The sequence below is a fragment of the Thamnophis sirtalis genome, unplaced genomic scaffold, assembly GCF_051295495.1.
Source record: "Thamnophis sirtalis isolate CommonGarterSnake01/CBP01778 unplaced genomic scaffold, rThaSir2_p1.2 scaffold_3, whole genome shotgun sequence".
Classification (NCBI taxonomy): domain Eukaryota; kingdom Metazoa; phylum Chordata; class Lepidosauria; order Squamata; family Natricidae; genus Thamnophis; species Thamnophis sirtalis.
In genome coordinates, this window is record NW_028261383.1 from 148,366,444 (window position 1) to 148,381,088 (window position 14,645).

At 41.9% G+C, this 14,645-nt stretch overlaps 1 protein-coding gene across 3 annotated transcripts in view; it reads right to left on the reverse strand.

The window, feature by feature from the left end:
* The window catches only part of DIP2B (DIP2 acetate--CoA ligase B (putative)), a 195,350-nt gene that overhangs the window by 16,307 nt on the left and 164,398 nt on the right, over window positions 1-14,645 (reverse strand). For 2 of the 3 annotated variants that reach the window (XM_087710365.1, XM_087710363.1), the window contains 12 exons: window positions 13,785-13,921; window positions 11,811-11,891; window positions 10,820-10,947; window positions 9,414-9,528; window positions 7,536-7,737; window positions 6,865-6,977; window positions 5,622-5,702; window positions 4,922-5,045; window positions 3,273-3,394; window positions 1,849-1,960; window positions 1,545-1,654; window positions 168-298 (listed from right to left, as the gene is read on the reverse strand). In XM_087710365.1, coding sequence (XP_087566491.1) covers window positions 168-298; window positions 1,545-1,654; window positions 1,849-1,960; window positions 3,273-3,394; window positions 4,922-5,045; window positions 5,622-5,702; window positions 6,865-6,977; window positions 7,536-7,737; window positions 9,414-9,528; window positions 10,820-10,947; window positions 11,811-11,891; window positions 13,785-13,921 — 1,456 coding nt within the window. The remainder of the gene's footprint in view (window positions 1-167; window positions 299-1,544; window positions 1,655-1,848; window positions 1,961-3,272; window positions 3,395-4,921; window positions 5,046-5,621; window positions 5,703-6,864; window positions 6,978-7,535; window positions 7,738-9,413; window positions 9,529-10,819; window positions 10,948-11,810; window positions 11,892-13,784; window positions 13,922-14,645) is intronic. The other variant, XM_087710364.1, reaches the window with a different exon arrangement.

A 14,645-nucleotide genomic window follows, 5' to 3' on the forward strand; every position in this document is an offset into this window, starting at 1 on the left:
TTGCTTAAGAGTTCTGCCATGTGAATTAGATTTCATTTGATATCCAATCCCCATACAAGCTCATACAATCAGGCATTTCACTGGATTAAGATAGATGTTCTAATTTATATCAAGCAAAAATTTATCTTCTGCAAACCCACCAGTTCTAATTACATCCTGACTCTTACCTACAAAGACACCAAAGTGCAAAGCCGAGGCCACAATAGGGATCAAGACAGATGGCAATTTGCCGTGTGGAGTACAGCTCACACTGGAGCTTTATGGCCCTACAGAGGGCACTGACTGATGCATGGGACATCTGTGGGAAGAAGAAGAAGGGGGGGAAGCGGGGGGGAAGAGACTGAATCCCAGTTGCACAATAGAAGGACATGACAACATGTATTTGAATATGATAAAAGTATCACTAATACATAAGCATATGAGTAGCCATATATTATGTGGTGTCAATATTGAAAATAGTAGGATTTTTCATTGCATCAGCAAAACCCAGAATCAATTCTTTTACATTGTTCACCCTATTTTGTCATATTTATCTATATAACTTTTTGTTTTAAAAAAGGGGAAATACGTATTTCTGTATTCTGCCAGGAGCCGTGCAGCCAAATGAAACTCAGAGCATGAACTAAACAAGGAATTAAATTTGGATGTTCACACTGCACCTTAGTATTAGCATTAAAGTATTAACTGCTATTGCTGTCCACCAGTTTATATTCCAAATATTTTGTTTATGCCACTGGGGACCCTCCAGGGTTTTTCCATCCTTACTCCTGGAGGGGGTACACTGTGGCAGTGATAGCGAACTTTTTTGGCACCAAGTGCCCAAACTGGAACACACACGCACCGGAGCCCTGGAAACTCAAAGACAAGCTGGCCGGTGTGCATGCGCACTGGCCAGCTGGTCTTCAGGTTTCTGGGGCTCCGGCACGGGAAGATCAGCTGGCGTGCCGGAAACCAGAAGAGCAGCTGGCGATGGCGCACATGCCCACAGAGAGGGCTCTGTGTGCCACCTTTGGCATGCATGCCACAGGTTCGCCATCACAGCACTATGGCCATGAGAACAGGCCAGAGAATGAGTCAATACTCTTCAAAAAGAAGGCCTTGTTACATGGTGACACTTCTGTTCCCCACTGTTAACCAGGAATTGGTAACAGTGAAGCCTAAGCTGAGAAGGGAACTTGCCCTTGTCCTTGTATATCTGCCACACCTTCTTTGGTAATACAAGCTGTTTCTTATTCCATCCAGCTTATTAGAAGATCATGAGCATTGTTCACTGAGAAATGGTGTTCTATCATATGTCACCCTACTGTCTTTCATATCTTACAGTCAAAGCTATGAGAACCACTAAAGTGCCTTTTAAATTCAAAGCCAAGCAAGATTACTTTGCTCTCCTTCATGTATTACAGTTTCTAATATCTGACTTTAGCCATTCAGTGATTTTTATGCCCAGATAAAAATATGATGCCCTCTTTATCTATAAACAAACTAGAAATATTTCAGAACTCTACCTATAACACAGGCATCAAAGACATCAAGCACTCTTATACCTTTACTCCTGTAAGCATCCCTGTTGTGGAAACACTAAAATCCAGGTATGCCAACATTTCTGGAGTTGGTGGTTTGTAGACCTGAGGTAGCCGCTTTCTGGGCAAATCATCTGGAACATATAAAGAATAAAGTGATTATTGTTGAATGAGCCTGGGGAGGAACATTGGAATGACATGCAGAAATGCAACAGAGCTAAGCAACACAATTCTAACTAAAACAGAGTTGGCTCATGGCTCGCGTGTGCATTATAACTGCTTGGAAATCCTGGGAATGAGTTTGATGGCCTAGCAAGGTCTGTCTCACCTGTATCAATTATGGTTGGCCAGGTTTTTACATCAACAGCAGTCGCCGCCTCTCTGGACCTCAGTAGTCTCATCAGAATTTGATTTGTGAGAATACAGGCAGCTTTGCTCACCTAAAATACATTCGATAAATATGGTTAATTATCATTCTTGACAGCATTGCCATTAATCATTTATACAGTGCATTTTTAGCATGCAAAATAGTTCATAGATTCTTGCCTTCTTCATATAGAAAGCTTGTACTATAGCTTTATATTAGCCCCATTCAGCAGGCGTATGAGTCACACTGAGACTTGCCTCGTTACACTAAGTCAATCCACAAAGAAAGTGAAATATCTGTAACTCTATAGCAGTGGCCTCCAACCTTTCCGGCTTTGCGGACCAACAGGGAGGGAAGGGGGTGGTGGTTCTGTTTGAGTGGTGAGCACAAGCGGAGATGCGCGCATGTGTGCTTTCCCACCGCTTCCGTGGCCCAGTTCTGAGCAGGCTGCAGCCTGGTAGTGGGCCACAGCTTGGGTGTTGGGAACCCGTGCTCTATAGTTAGCACTTCAGATTTTGGTATCCTCTCTATTACCTTACATTTTAAGAATTTCTTTTGATTTTTAACAATTTATCATTTTTGTCCAGTAAACTCAGTAAAGATCCTGAACTCAGTGAAAATACAATTTTGATTTTTATCTCAGTATCATTTGTATCTTTTGTAGCTTTGGGTTACAGAGAAGAAAATCAAATCATTAGACAGAAAATGTTACCATTCTCTATTAAAATATAACGATGTTCCCCTTAATGTGTGGCTTTAAAGGCTAAATAAACCTAAGAAACTTCCAAGATGATCAGGAAGGCAAAAAGCTTCTAACTTGAACACAAGAAACTTAATTGCTCTGATATTTAATGATTCATGAATTACAGGGCAGGAATATTAATATTTTTCTAGTATCTCACTGATAATCAGCATAAGGTGGTTCTCAGGTTACAACCAACTATCCAAACTTGCAAGGGTGCTGAGTGCTGCTTATAAACCGTGCTTGGAGTTCAGGCCATCACAGTATCCCCTGATTTCTGATGTTCCCTGCTGGCTTTCGACAAGTAAAATAAGTAAGAAAGTGGGCAGGGAGTCAAGTCGTGATCATGTGAGGTCCTCACTTAATGAACCACATAGACCTCATTTATCAACACAACCGGGACTGCTGGAACTGCCCTCGTAAAGTGAAATGGTCACATGATCTTACACTTTAAAATCATGTTGCTTAGCAGTGACAATTCCAGTCCTAATGGTTATCATAATCCAATGATATCACAACAGAAAACAAATTTCCCACAGAATAATTTCTATTTCAACTGATGCACAATAAGCCACCATTCTAAAACAAAGGGCAAGAGCCACTGATGTAGATGCGACAGCTTACGCTCAGCTCTTATACTCACATCTACTATCATCCGGACTGTGGGCAAAGTGGCAGTGAGGTTCTGAGCATGTGGAGGCCGGACAGTTACTGGGATACAGCCAGCATACAGGCAGCCATAAAACGCTGCAATGAGTTCAATGCCTAGAAGACCAAGAAACAGTGTCATATCATCCTTCTCCATTTATGTTTGCTTTGGCCGAAAGCTTCTTAAGAGTCACAGCACTAAGACAAAGTTTACAAATAGGACAGCAAGCCAAGGAGGCAGACTGAAGGAACTTGACTACACAAAGCAAAAGATTAAAATAAGACAAATAAGCCACTGTGAAAGAGGAAGGGAGGGAAAAAAAACATTCAAAGGGGAGTTTATTCGAAGCAGTCTACTTTACAAACCACTTCAGTGAATTAAAACAGAAACCTGCTCTTAGTGGAGAGGAAAATTCCGGAAAAAACAGAAGAAATGATTTTTTGTAGTAGATTCATAATCGTTAAATGCTATTTGTCCAAACAAGTACTGAACATTTCCAACATAGAATATGGATATACATATAGCTAAAAAATAAGAAGCTGAAAGTTTTTGAAAATTCTTGGGACTATATATGAATGTGTCAGGACCATATCTACTGGCAGGAAAACATGTCTCTTACTGCTTCAATTAGAATATGAGGTAGACAAAGGGATTTGAAATATGACAAGGAAGCACCAGTGTGGTTTGATAGAAACACAAAGAGATCCCCTTCACCCAATGACGGTGAATCCATAACATGTGTGTCAAAGGTGACGTTTTGGGTGACACACTAGCATTCACTAGCACTTGTCAATAACTATTCTTCAAAGCATGCCCCTGTCTAGCATGATTTTTGGAAGATGGATGAGAATGGGTGTGCTCTTGCGCAATCTCTGAAAGTCACGCAGCTTCCGGAGCCTCCGAAAATCATGCAAAAATGAGGCATGTTTTCATGTGGTTTTTAGAGGCTGCAGAAGCCACGGAAGGGCATTCTCCAAAGCTGCTTCAAAAACAAAGGCCTTGTGCAATCCAGAGCTGCTCCAATTTTTTAAAAAAATGAATATGCAAACAATTGTTTATTTTTTCTTTGGGGGAGTGACATACCAGCAGAGTCATCCGGCATTTTTCAAATTTTTGACACGCTGAACCTAAAAAGGTTCACACCGTCGTTGCCTTAGCTACCTCTTCATATTCTAAAGCTGAGTTCTCAACTTTTACAGCTTTGCAGACTGGGCCGGGGGGGGAGGGGGGGAGGGGGAGGAGATGGTTCTGTGCAAGCGGCGGGCAAGTGTATGGGCAGCCCCATTTGTGTGCATGAGGAGTTTGCACGCATGCTGCTTGCGCTGCTTGCAAGAGTGGGGATGCATGCATACGTGCATGTGTCATCCGCCACTTCCGTGGCCCAGTTCCAAATGGCTCAAGGTCTGGTAATGGGCCGTGGCACGGGGTTATGGGGCCCTGAATCTAAACAATTTCTTGCTCTAATTTGTTTTTCAGTTCTTGAATTTCAACTTGACATATCAAAGGCTTCACTTCTAATAGGTGCAGCCACCTTTTCCTGTAGTTCAGTGCCTCATGAAAGTTTACACCTTAGACCTGGCAGGGAATCCCATGTAAACTCCCCCTCCTCACCCCACACCCCTCGGATTCTCGGTGTTCCTTACCAGGAGGATAGAGCAGCACCACATTATCCCCAGCATTGAGGTGTCCCTTTTCATACAGAATTGATGCAATTCGCTCCGCTCGCTTATGCAGCTGTAGGCAAGTTGCTGTACAGACAGGGGCCCCCTTGCAGAGAATAAAAACAAACAAACTCTGAAAGTCTGCCCAGCTTGGAGAAATTGCTTCAGAAACAAAGACAAGCTGCTCTCTTGAGTAATCAGAGGCAAAACATGATTTTCAAGGAACATTAGGGCCATTGGCTTTACAGGATATGCTGACACTCTGTGTTAAGAGGGTATGGCGTAACATCAGAGTTAAAATGAAAGTAATCTCATGAGTTTTAAGGGGAAATGTTAAGACTTGCAACATGGATTTGAACGCCTTCTCCAATATTTGCATGAAGAAGTTACTGTCTCTTAGCCTTACCCCATTTTCAAATGGAAGTAATGCTAACCTACACCAAGCTAGATGGATGTGAATGAAAATGTCGGCAACATTGTGTAGGTTTAAAAGTCATTTAACACCCCATGTTTCTCAAACAGACAAAGTCCCTCAAAGAGAAACCAAACCAACCAACCAAGCTCCATAAACTATCACCTCATGTCTGGAAGAACAGCAATGTTTTTAAAGGCTGAAGGGTGAGACGTCACAGGAGTTCAAAGCACACAAACATTGGGAAAATGCAAAACCTTTATCTCTTACCTTGGCATTGAGCAAGAGGAAAAGCATGTGCTCAGGAGTCGCCTGTGCTCGCCACTGAAGCACCTCAGACAGAAACTGATGCTGCAAAAAGAAAAAGAAAAAAATCAGTAAGTTGTAGAGCACCGAGGTGTGTCTCTGTGTGTCAAACCTGCGTCATCCCATTGCCGTAATGTGACGCATCGTGACCTTTTTTCTCTTCGTGGAGCTGAGGTGGGTAGGCCTGTGTGTGGTGCATCTGGCCCGCGAGCCGCAAGTTTGACACCCCTGTTGTAGAGGCAGTCTTAGGTTTGATGGAGTAAGGTAAAGGTTCCCCTCGCACATATGTGCTAGTCGTTCCCCACTCTAGGGGGTGGTCCTCATCTCCGTTTCAAAGCCGAAAAGCCAGTGCTGTCCAAAGACGTCTCCGTGGTCATGTGGCCGGCATGACTAAACACCGAAGACACATGGAACGCTGTTACCTTCTCACCAAAGGTGGTTCCTATTTTTCTACTTGCATTTTTACATGCTTTTGAACTGCAAGTTCGGCAGAAGCTGGGACAAGTAACGGGAGCTCACTCCATTACGTGGCACTAGGGATTCTAACTGCCAACCTTTCTGATTGACAAGCTCAGCATCTTAGCCACTGAGCCACCGCATCCCTCTAATGGTATTGAGGTAAGGCTTGGCTGCACCTGTCCAGGACCACAATCCAATCCAATGATACAGATCTCTTTCACACCCATTGAGTGACTGTACATGTGCGGTATAATATTGCCTTACATTCATTAAGCCATTAACTACTTGCCTAAGCAAAGAGGCAGATATCCTTTTGTGAGTAAGAGAATGACATCAATGATTCTTAGAATTTAAGGAGCAGGAGAAAAGCACACATAGAAACAAATCCGCGATAAGGTTTAGCAACAATGGCTAGGAATATTACAGCATTTTTATTTCAGAAGTTGGCAACTCTTGGCTTTATTTTAAAGAATTATGGAAGTGACAGTTCAGACTCAGGTTAGAGCAATCTGTTACTATGCTGTTTGCTCTTTGTGGGAAATGAAAAGAAACAATCAAACCATAAGCTAAGAGTCTTGCATTGGCTCGGGTCTTACCCAACATTGGCTTCCGTTCCTTCCCACAACTTTTGATACACGGCTATCTGATTTTGAAAAGATGCATTTCCCAACATAAAAAGTAACCACCATGCTTCCTCATTCGCGAAAGGGCCAAGAGGAAGTTTGGAAAGTATGGCAGAGATACTCACTTTTCTCACCAGGTCGTTCTCTTCTATCTGTCCCAGATCCCTCCCAGAGGCCTGTGCAATACGCTTCCCTGCAACCAGGTTCCCCACCATCACAGAGGCAGGACCAACACCTGCTGGCACATACCAAGGTATAAACACTTAGGAAAAGTAGACCACTGACAGTATTATGCATCAATAAAAAATTACAACGTAAGTGTCATGAAACATTTTTCTTGCTTAAATCATGTATTTACTTTTAATTCCAAATGAGCTTTGCATCAGAAAAAAAATGCTTGAAAATAATAGGGTCATGTCTGATGCACAACTTTAGAGCCTGTCCATTGACCTGCCCCCGTGAAGATGTGCCCCCAGCTACTTATCCAGGAATTAACTCAGCCCCCCTCAGTGGTGAAATTCATTTTTTTTTACTACCAGTTCTGTGAGCGTGGCTTGGTTGGCGTGGCAGGGGAAGGATATTGCAAACTCCCCATTCCCTCCCCACTCTGGGGCCAGCCAGAGATGGCATTTTCCAGTTCTCTGAACTACTCAAACTTTCCACTACCGGTTCTCCAGAACCTGTCAGAACCTGCTGAATTTCACCCCTGGCCCCACTCCTTTTCCATTATGACAAGTAACATTTTCACCTACACCAAGAACTTTTAATCCTCTTAAGGAAAGTTTTGTCTAATTACCTGGTTGTTTCTGCCTGGGTTTTGGCAGATTGGTTACACACGTGTGTGGGCACATGAGAATGTTACATGGATGCAATGACCCTTCCAGGAAGTGCTGTTTGGTTTGAGATATATGAATCCCTCCCAGAGGAGTTTTTGGCAAAGTATTTGCTGGAACAAGAGCGAGGCAATATACTCCAACTTGGTGAATGCTGTCAATTGCCTACGAATCAAGAAAACAAAGGTTGACATTCCAGAACTATGAAGAGCTCACCACCCTTCAGACCTTCCGCACAGCCCTCAAGATCTGGCTATCCCGCCAGGCCTGGGGGTAAAGACCATAGTTTGCCCCCGCCCGAATGTTGAATGAATGTTGTTTGATTTTAACTATATACTGTATTTTTATGTTATTGTACGTCTTCCCCTCCCATAAGTTGTTAGCCGCCCTGAGTCCCCTCAGGGAAAAGGGCGGCCTATAAATAAACGCAACTGAACTGAACTGAACTGAAGAGCTATTTGTATTTTTCTAGATAGCTTTAGAAAGGAGTAGACTAATTGGCCAAGTACTGAAAAATAAGTTGTTTTTAAAAAGCCTTTACAAGTTGTCAACTTACAACAAGTCGCTTAGTGATTGCTTGAAGTTACAATAAATACAATGGAGTCCCCCAAAAAGGACTTACAACTCAGACTCAAACTTCTCATGGCTATTCCCCCCCCATGGTCACATGATAACTAAATTTTGAGCAGTCAGCAACTGGTTCACATTAATGGCAGTTTTCAGTGTTCCATGGTCATGTGATCGTGATTTACAATATTTCATGTTTTTTGTAAACTGGTAGTTACTTCTAGTTAGTGGCAAAACCACTTGTGTAGGAGATGACCAGGCTGAGCAGTCAAATGCTTTGTAATTTATGAGTCCCTGTGTGCCTGCAAAAGATCTAAGTCCAGCCCACCTTGAATGTCTCTCTTACCGCCAGCGCATTTCCCTCAAGGGCCAGTTGGTCAATCATTCTTGTAGACAGCTTAAGCTTTCAATAAATCTTTATACTCATTTGAACTGCCTGAATCTCCTGATTCCCCTGCTGCTTGACAGATTGTGGGCTTTGCTTAAGGATCATGGCATTTGCTTAACAACCATGGTGCCACGGCAAAAAATATTGCAAAATCGGTCACGATCCATGGTGGGTTCCTACCAGTTCGGGCGAGTAGGTAGTAACTTGGTCTGCCACGCCCCTGAACCAGTTCTATCGCCGGTGCTGCCATCTTGATTTTAGGTTCTGCCCATGCGCAGAACAATCTTCATACGCAGAAGTGTAATTTCTTTCCTTTTCTAACGTTGTGCGCATGCACAAACCTGTTTAGGTGCAAATGTGCATGCACATGGAGCAAATTTTTTGTGCACCAAACCGGCAGTAATGCCGGCAGCAACCCACCCCTGGCCATGATCACATGATGATCTGTTTAGCTAAACTGCCACGATTCATGACTCCCGATTCTGGGCTCAGTTATGATTGTAAGTTGAGGACCTGTAATTGCAATTAATATTGTACACTGCCCAAGGCCTCAAGGAGATGGACTGTTTAGAAACATGAAATATAAATAAATAATATGTAATCGGACTAAAACGTATTAGCAGATATTTACAGAAGGAACTTTCTACATGCCCAATTTGTGATGCAATACAAATGCGAAAGCACATGAAATGAGAAATTGAAGAAGATGGGATCATGGTTAGGGTGAGGTGCATTCAATTTTGAGAGACTGTCTCATAAGGATCAAAAAATTCCACTCCTACTACTCATAATGACTCTGTTGTACATGAAAGCATACAAGTCAATGGTGGCTACTGCCCATCTATTAAGAGAGAGAAAAAAATAAGCTGTCCTAGACTAATCTGACCTGCAGTACACGACTCATCCACTGAAAACTATCTTCTTCAGAAGCATCAGGCCGTTGTTCAGCTACCACCACAATCCTTTCATCATAAAACACAGTGACAGAGAACACAGCAATCCTAAAAAGAAACAGAAGAGAGGTTGTATGGATGGGCTCTGTTTGCCTTACAGGGTGATCAGCTTTATCCCAAATAGTGTCTGGGAGATATGCAGAAAACCAAAACTGCACGAGATTACCAAATGTTAAAGCACATTAAGAGCAAAGAACATGAATTCTCATGAAATGGGATGGCATTACGAAGTTTCAGTATTGACAGCAGGGTGATGTCCTCACCACATCCTTTGCTTGTACAAATCCTTGGCACTAGATTTTTGGGGGTTGTTTTATTTTATTTTTGTTTCAATCAAACAGATGGCAGCCTGCAACGCTAATTGCCACATATTTTGGACTGATATTTTAATGAAATAAAAATAAAGAAATCTGTTATCTGTACTAGAATTATTAAAACTGCCAATTCGAAGTGGGGGAAATGGGGAGGTCATAGGTAGCAGCCATCCCCTTAGCAATGCTGGCCTGTGTTTATTCCGTATAAAAAAAGGGGGGGGGATTTCTGAGAGGTCCTGGTGCTCCCCCAGATTGCTTGTTTTCTTGAAGATACTTCATTACCCTAACTAGGTAACGTCATCAGTGCCACCGGTAGTAAGGACTGCTGTTTGCTGTCAGTTTATACTTTGGTGTCTTGCCTGTCTGTCTTGGTGGGTGGGGGCACTTACGACATTCTTTGGTTGAGCTGTTTACTGATGGCTCTTTGGCAGTTTCTTGACTGGGGTATTGCTTACTTGATTGTTGGTCTGAAGTTAACCTTGGAGATAATCTATGCTTATCTGGGTGCTGATTATGGATGGAGAGATGCTGGAGCCTTTTTGTTCTCTTTGGGACTGGTCTTTTTCTACTGCATTTTTTGAGGGGGATGGTGGCAAAAAATAAAATGATTTCTGTCAAATGTTTGGGGAGAAAGAGAATGTTTTCATAGGAAGATGCAGTTCTTCACTTATTAATCCTACTGCAAGTCTAGATGGAGATTTTTAAAATCATCGCCCCCCCCCCCCTCCATCCCGTGTTTTGCTGGGTGGCCTGAACTGCAGACCATTCTTGGTGAAAGCTGGAATGGCAAATGGCAGATTCTTCTTTGCTTCTTGTTTTTCAGGATGGGAGATACTGAGCCAGGAAGACATTAAGAAAGGAAACCCAGCCTGCTCTCAGTAGAAGATAAGAATCTGCCATTTAGATGACAAAGAGACTGCTTTGGATTCATAGAAGAACATTACTAATTGAACAGCCTGATTCCAGCAATCTACCATCAAAAATATAATGTTATCATAGTATTATTTAGAGAGATGTAGACTAACCTTCCTCTGTAAACTGTCTTTAGGGATTCAACTGCCAATCCGGTGGCCACAATGTCATCAGCATTATGTCTGCGTCCACTAACAATGAGCATCCCATCAATTTTTCCAACCACAAATACCAGACTGCCCTATAAAGAGGAAAAAAAGGAAAGGAAAAAAAAATGCCCATCACAAATGTCAAGTGCTTCCCTTGCCTTTTATAAAATGTCTATTACTATTTTAACCATCATCTAACTTTGCTGGAATGTAAATTTCCCCCTTGCACCCCTTGCTTCCACACCCTAGAAATCTCTACATTAAAAATTTTTTTAAAAAAGCATTTACTATTTATGACACATAGAAGTAAATAAATCCAGGCAAAAGAACACAAGACTGTTTATAAAGGCTTATGGGCGAATGGTAATGAGTTGCCCTACAAAAAGCAGAAATTGTAGCACTGGGCTAATTTCTAAATCATGTACCAAGATTATTCCAATTTAAAAGCACAGAATGTGTATTAGTCAAAATATGATATGCTTCTGTATTCTGTATATGGTGGGAAAGGGAGGTCTTTTCCTCCTTGTGGTTGCTACTGCGCAGACAATGAAGGAATAAGGATGTACCAAAGCTCCTAGTTACAACTGATATATCTGAGAGCAGGAGGGGCTCGGTTAACAATATGTGTATAGTCAATAGTTAAACTCGGATTCATGTTCCATTTTATGCAGTTTATTCCAGGTTCATAGGCTCAACTTGTGAAATGCCACTGTGCAAAGCAGTGAATAACTCTATGCATATGTTGATGACAAAGGCTGTGAAGTGTACTTCTGGGCTCTAAAGAAATGGAGGATAAGGGAGAACTCAGCATCAACCTAAAGGTTGACGCATAACAACAACAACAACAACAACAACAACAACAACAATAATACAGGCAATTGAAACGTACAGGCCCAACAAACCCCAGCAAACAACAACAACAACAACAACAATAATACAGGCAATTGAAACGTACAGGCCCAACAAACCCCAGCAAGCCAGATCGTACAAAAGGCACATCTCCCACAGGAGAACCAGCTGAATTCACTGGGAAGACCTGGAAGAAGAGAAAGATTGTTGGTGATCAAACAGCCAAAGCATTTTTGCCTGGAAAAAGACAAAAGAGCTGAAAAATCTGTTCTTTTTACTGCAGCACCTTTATCAATTTAATCACAGCATTGACATTTTCCAGAGCCAATTAAAAACCCTGAAAACAAGCAAGTTAACAAAAAGACTTCACAGTTAGGCACAATAAAATTGGAGACCAGAAAAGGATTCCAGACAAGGTGAGCTTCTTCCTTGCAGAAGTCTCTCCTTGGGTATGTGTTGTGGCCCGGCAGGAGCCATTGGAGCTGCCACCAGACTCCGACAGCAAGGGGCCCTATGAGTCAGCCCTGGAGGAAGTGGAAGACCCTGGACAGGGTTCCGACTCTGAGCAGGGCGCAGAGAGACTGGTTGGCCACCAGGTGGCGCCTGAGCCTTGGATCAGTGGGGAGGAGAAAAGAGAGAGTGATCCAGAATCCAACTGTGAGTTGTTCTGGGATGCCCATCGAAGGGCTACTCAGCGTCAAGAACAACTACGTAATTACAGGAGGTAATTACGCTCAGCTGATGGTCATTAAACTCCTCTCCCAGACTATAAAAGAGACTGCTTGTGCCATGCCTTTCTTGCAGAAGTCAACGTTTGGAACTAAAGAGAAACGAACTTGGCAGGCTGGATTGCTGCCAGAGTTTGTTTGCATTGCTGCCAAGGTTTGTCGGACTTGCTGCCTAAGTCCTTATCTATTTGTTTATTTGGCTTTCAGCCACCGAGAGTCTGGTCTTGTTAATTAAAGGACATTCCATTTTACGCTTGTCTCGGCTTTCGTTACTGGACGGAGGAGGGGGTCAGAACAGGTATCTACAATTATCCTGAACAGAACCCTAAATTGCAAAAACTTCATTTTCAGAAGAAATTAACAAGGGACGACTTGCCAGCAGGAATATGTTGGCAAGGTAAACAGAGGACTAAGGAACCACTGTTCACAGATTAGGAAGTTTCTGTATTTATTCCCATTGTACTTCTTCTTTCTTAACAACCAGAATGAGAAATCTCCTGCTGTTAAGAAATGCTTAATATTTTGATGGTGCCCAACTGTGCAATTAATTAGTTTTACAGGATAGACATCCAATGTAAAAATGTAAGTCTTATAATACATCAGAAAAAATTCTTATGTAAATATATTATGCTCAATAAACTTCCTTCCAGCATGTTAAAACATCAGCAGAATGCCCATTCTAAATTGGCTTCAAAGTGATTAACAACACTTAAAAGTTCAGGTGGATGATTAATTTGCTCATTTTAAGTAGTACTTCTGATTCGGTATTAATAGTATGCTGTCATATCATAAAAATATTTTTAACTTTAATCATAAACAAATCAGTGGACTTGCTGATAAGTCTAAGTGCTATTGCTTAATATGAAACCTGAAAGCCCTTTGCCTCCCCAGTTATTGCTTAAATAGTGAAAATTAAGCTGGTATAATTTAGCTATTGAGAGCACAGATAACACACTTGAAATCTCAGCTCAAAGAAAGCTTCAGAAAATAGCAATAGCACTTAGACTTATATACCGTTTCACAGTGCTTTACAGCAGTTTAGAGAGTCAGCATATTGCCCCCAACAATCTGGATCTTCGTTTTGCTGATCTCGGAAGGATGGAAGGTTGAGTTAACCATGAGCCTGGTGAAATTTGATCTACCAAAATATAGGCAGTTGGCAGTCAGCAGAAGTAGCCTGCAGTACTGCATTCTAACCACTGAGCCACTGCAGCTCTTAAAACATTCACTTTCAACAACATTTACTTTCAACACTGCAAATTAGCAATACAATGGACCTGTTCCAAACAGCTAACTGAACAAAACCTGATATAGTCCAAATCAAAACAGAAAATGCAATTTGATTGCTATACCTCAAATGTGTTCTTCGTTACTCCACTGAGCCCGTAATACATCATCCCTCCTGTTCTGGCGCTAACACAGATTTCCCCAATCTCATCTGTCTTGCAAAGCTGAGGGGAGCCATCCGGCTTCACGATACACATCATTCCTAGAACAAATCACATGGTATTATGAAAGTCCTCACCTGACACAAGGACAGGAATTTAGCTGAAAATACGGAAGATATTTAAGAAGACAGGAAATGAAATACAATGGCAGCTGAATGCATTCTAAGGATTGAGTGCACAATATGGTTGCCTATTATATAGAAAGCAAACAGCATATTTAAATTAATGTTAGTGGCCACAGTTGTATTTGCTGTTTAAAAAATTTGAGTCAAACAAAGCACTTGGACATTTTACTCCCCTCCTGAAAAAGCCTGCTTCTGGAATTCTGTTCATGCAAAAGCTATTTCACTTACTCTGCATATTTTCAGATTTCTGCACACAGGATAGGAGGGAGGGGCGGAGATGGAGAATTAGTTGCAAGCATGCGGGAAGACCCAATAGGACCCTAAAAGCTAGGTAATGTGAACCCTAAGCAGAAAAAAGATTAGGCAAACACAATGTCCCATTTTCTTCCTCGGTGAATTAAATAAGCCTCAAAAGACTTGAATATCCAAGTAAATGAAGAGATCTGTTGTCAGCATGCAGAGGCTCAAGAGTGCAACAGCAAAGGATTATACCCAACAGCTGGGGCTGCAGCAGTAGCAAAGTAAGCTATGTGGTTTGCATTAGGGATGCTTTACTCCTATTATTTATTTAATCTAAGCACACATTTCCTTTACTCTTCAGCCAAAGAGGCTCTTAAAACGGCACACACAGTATTAATAG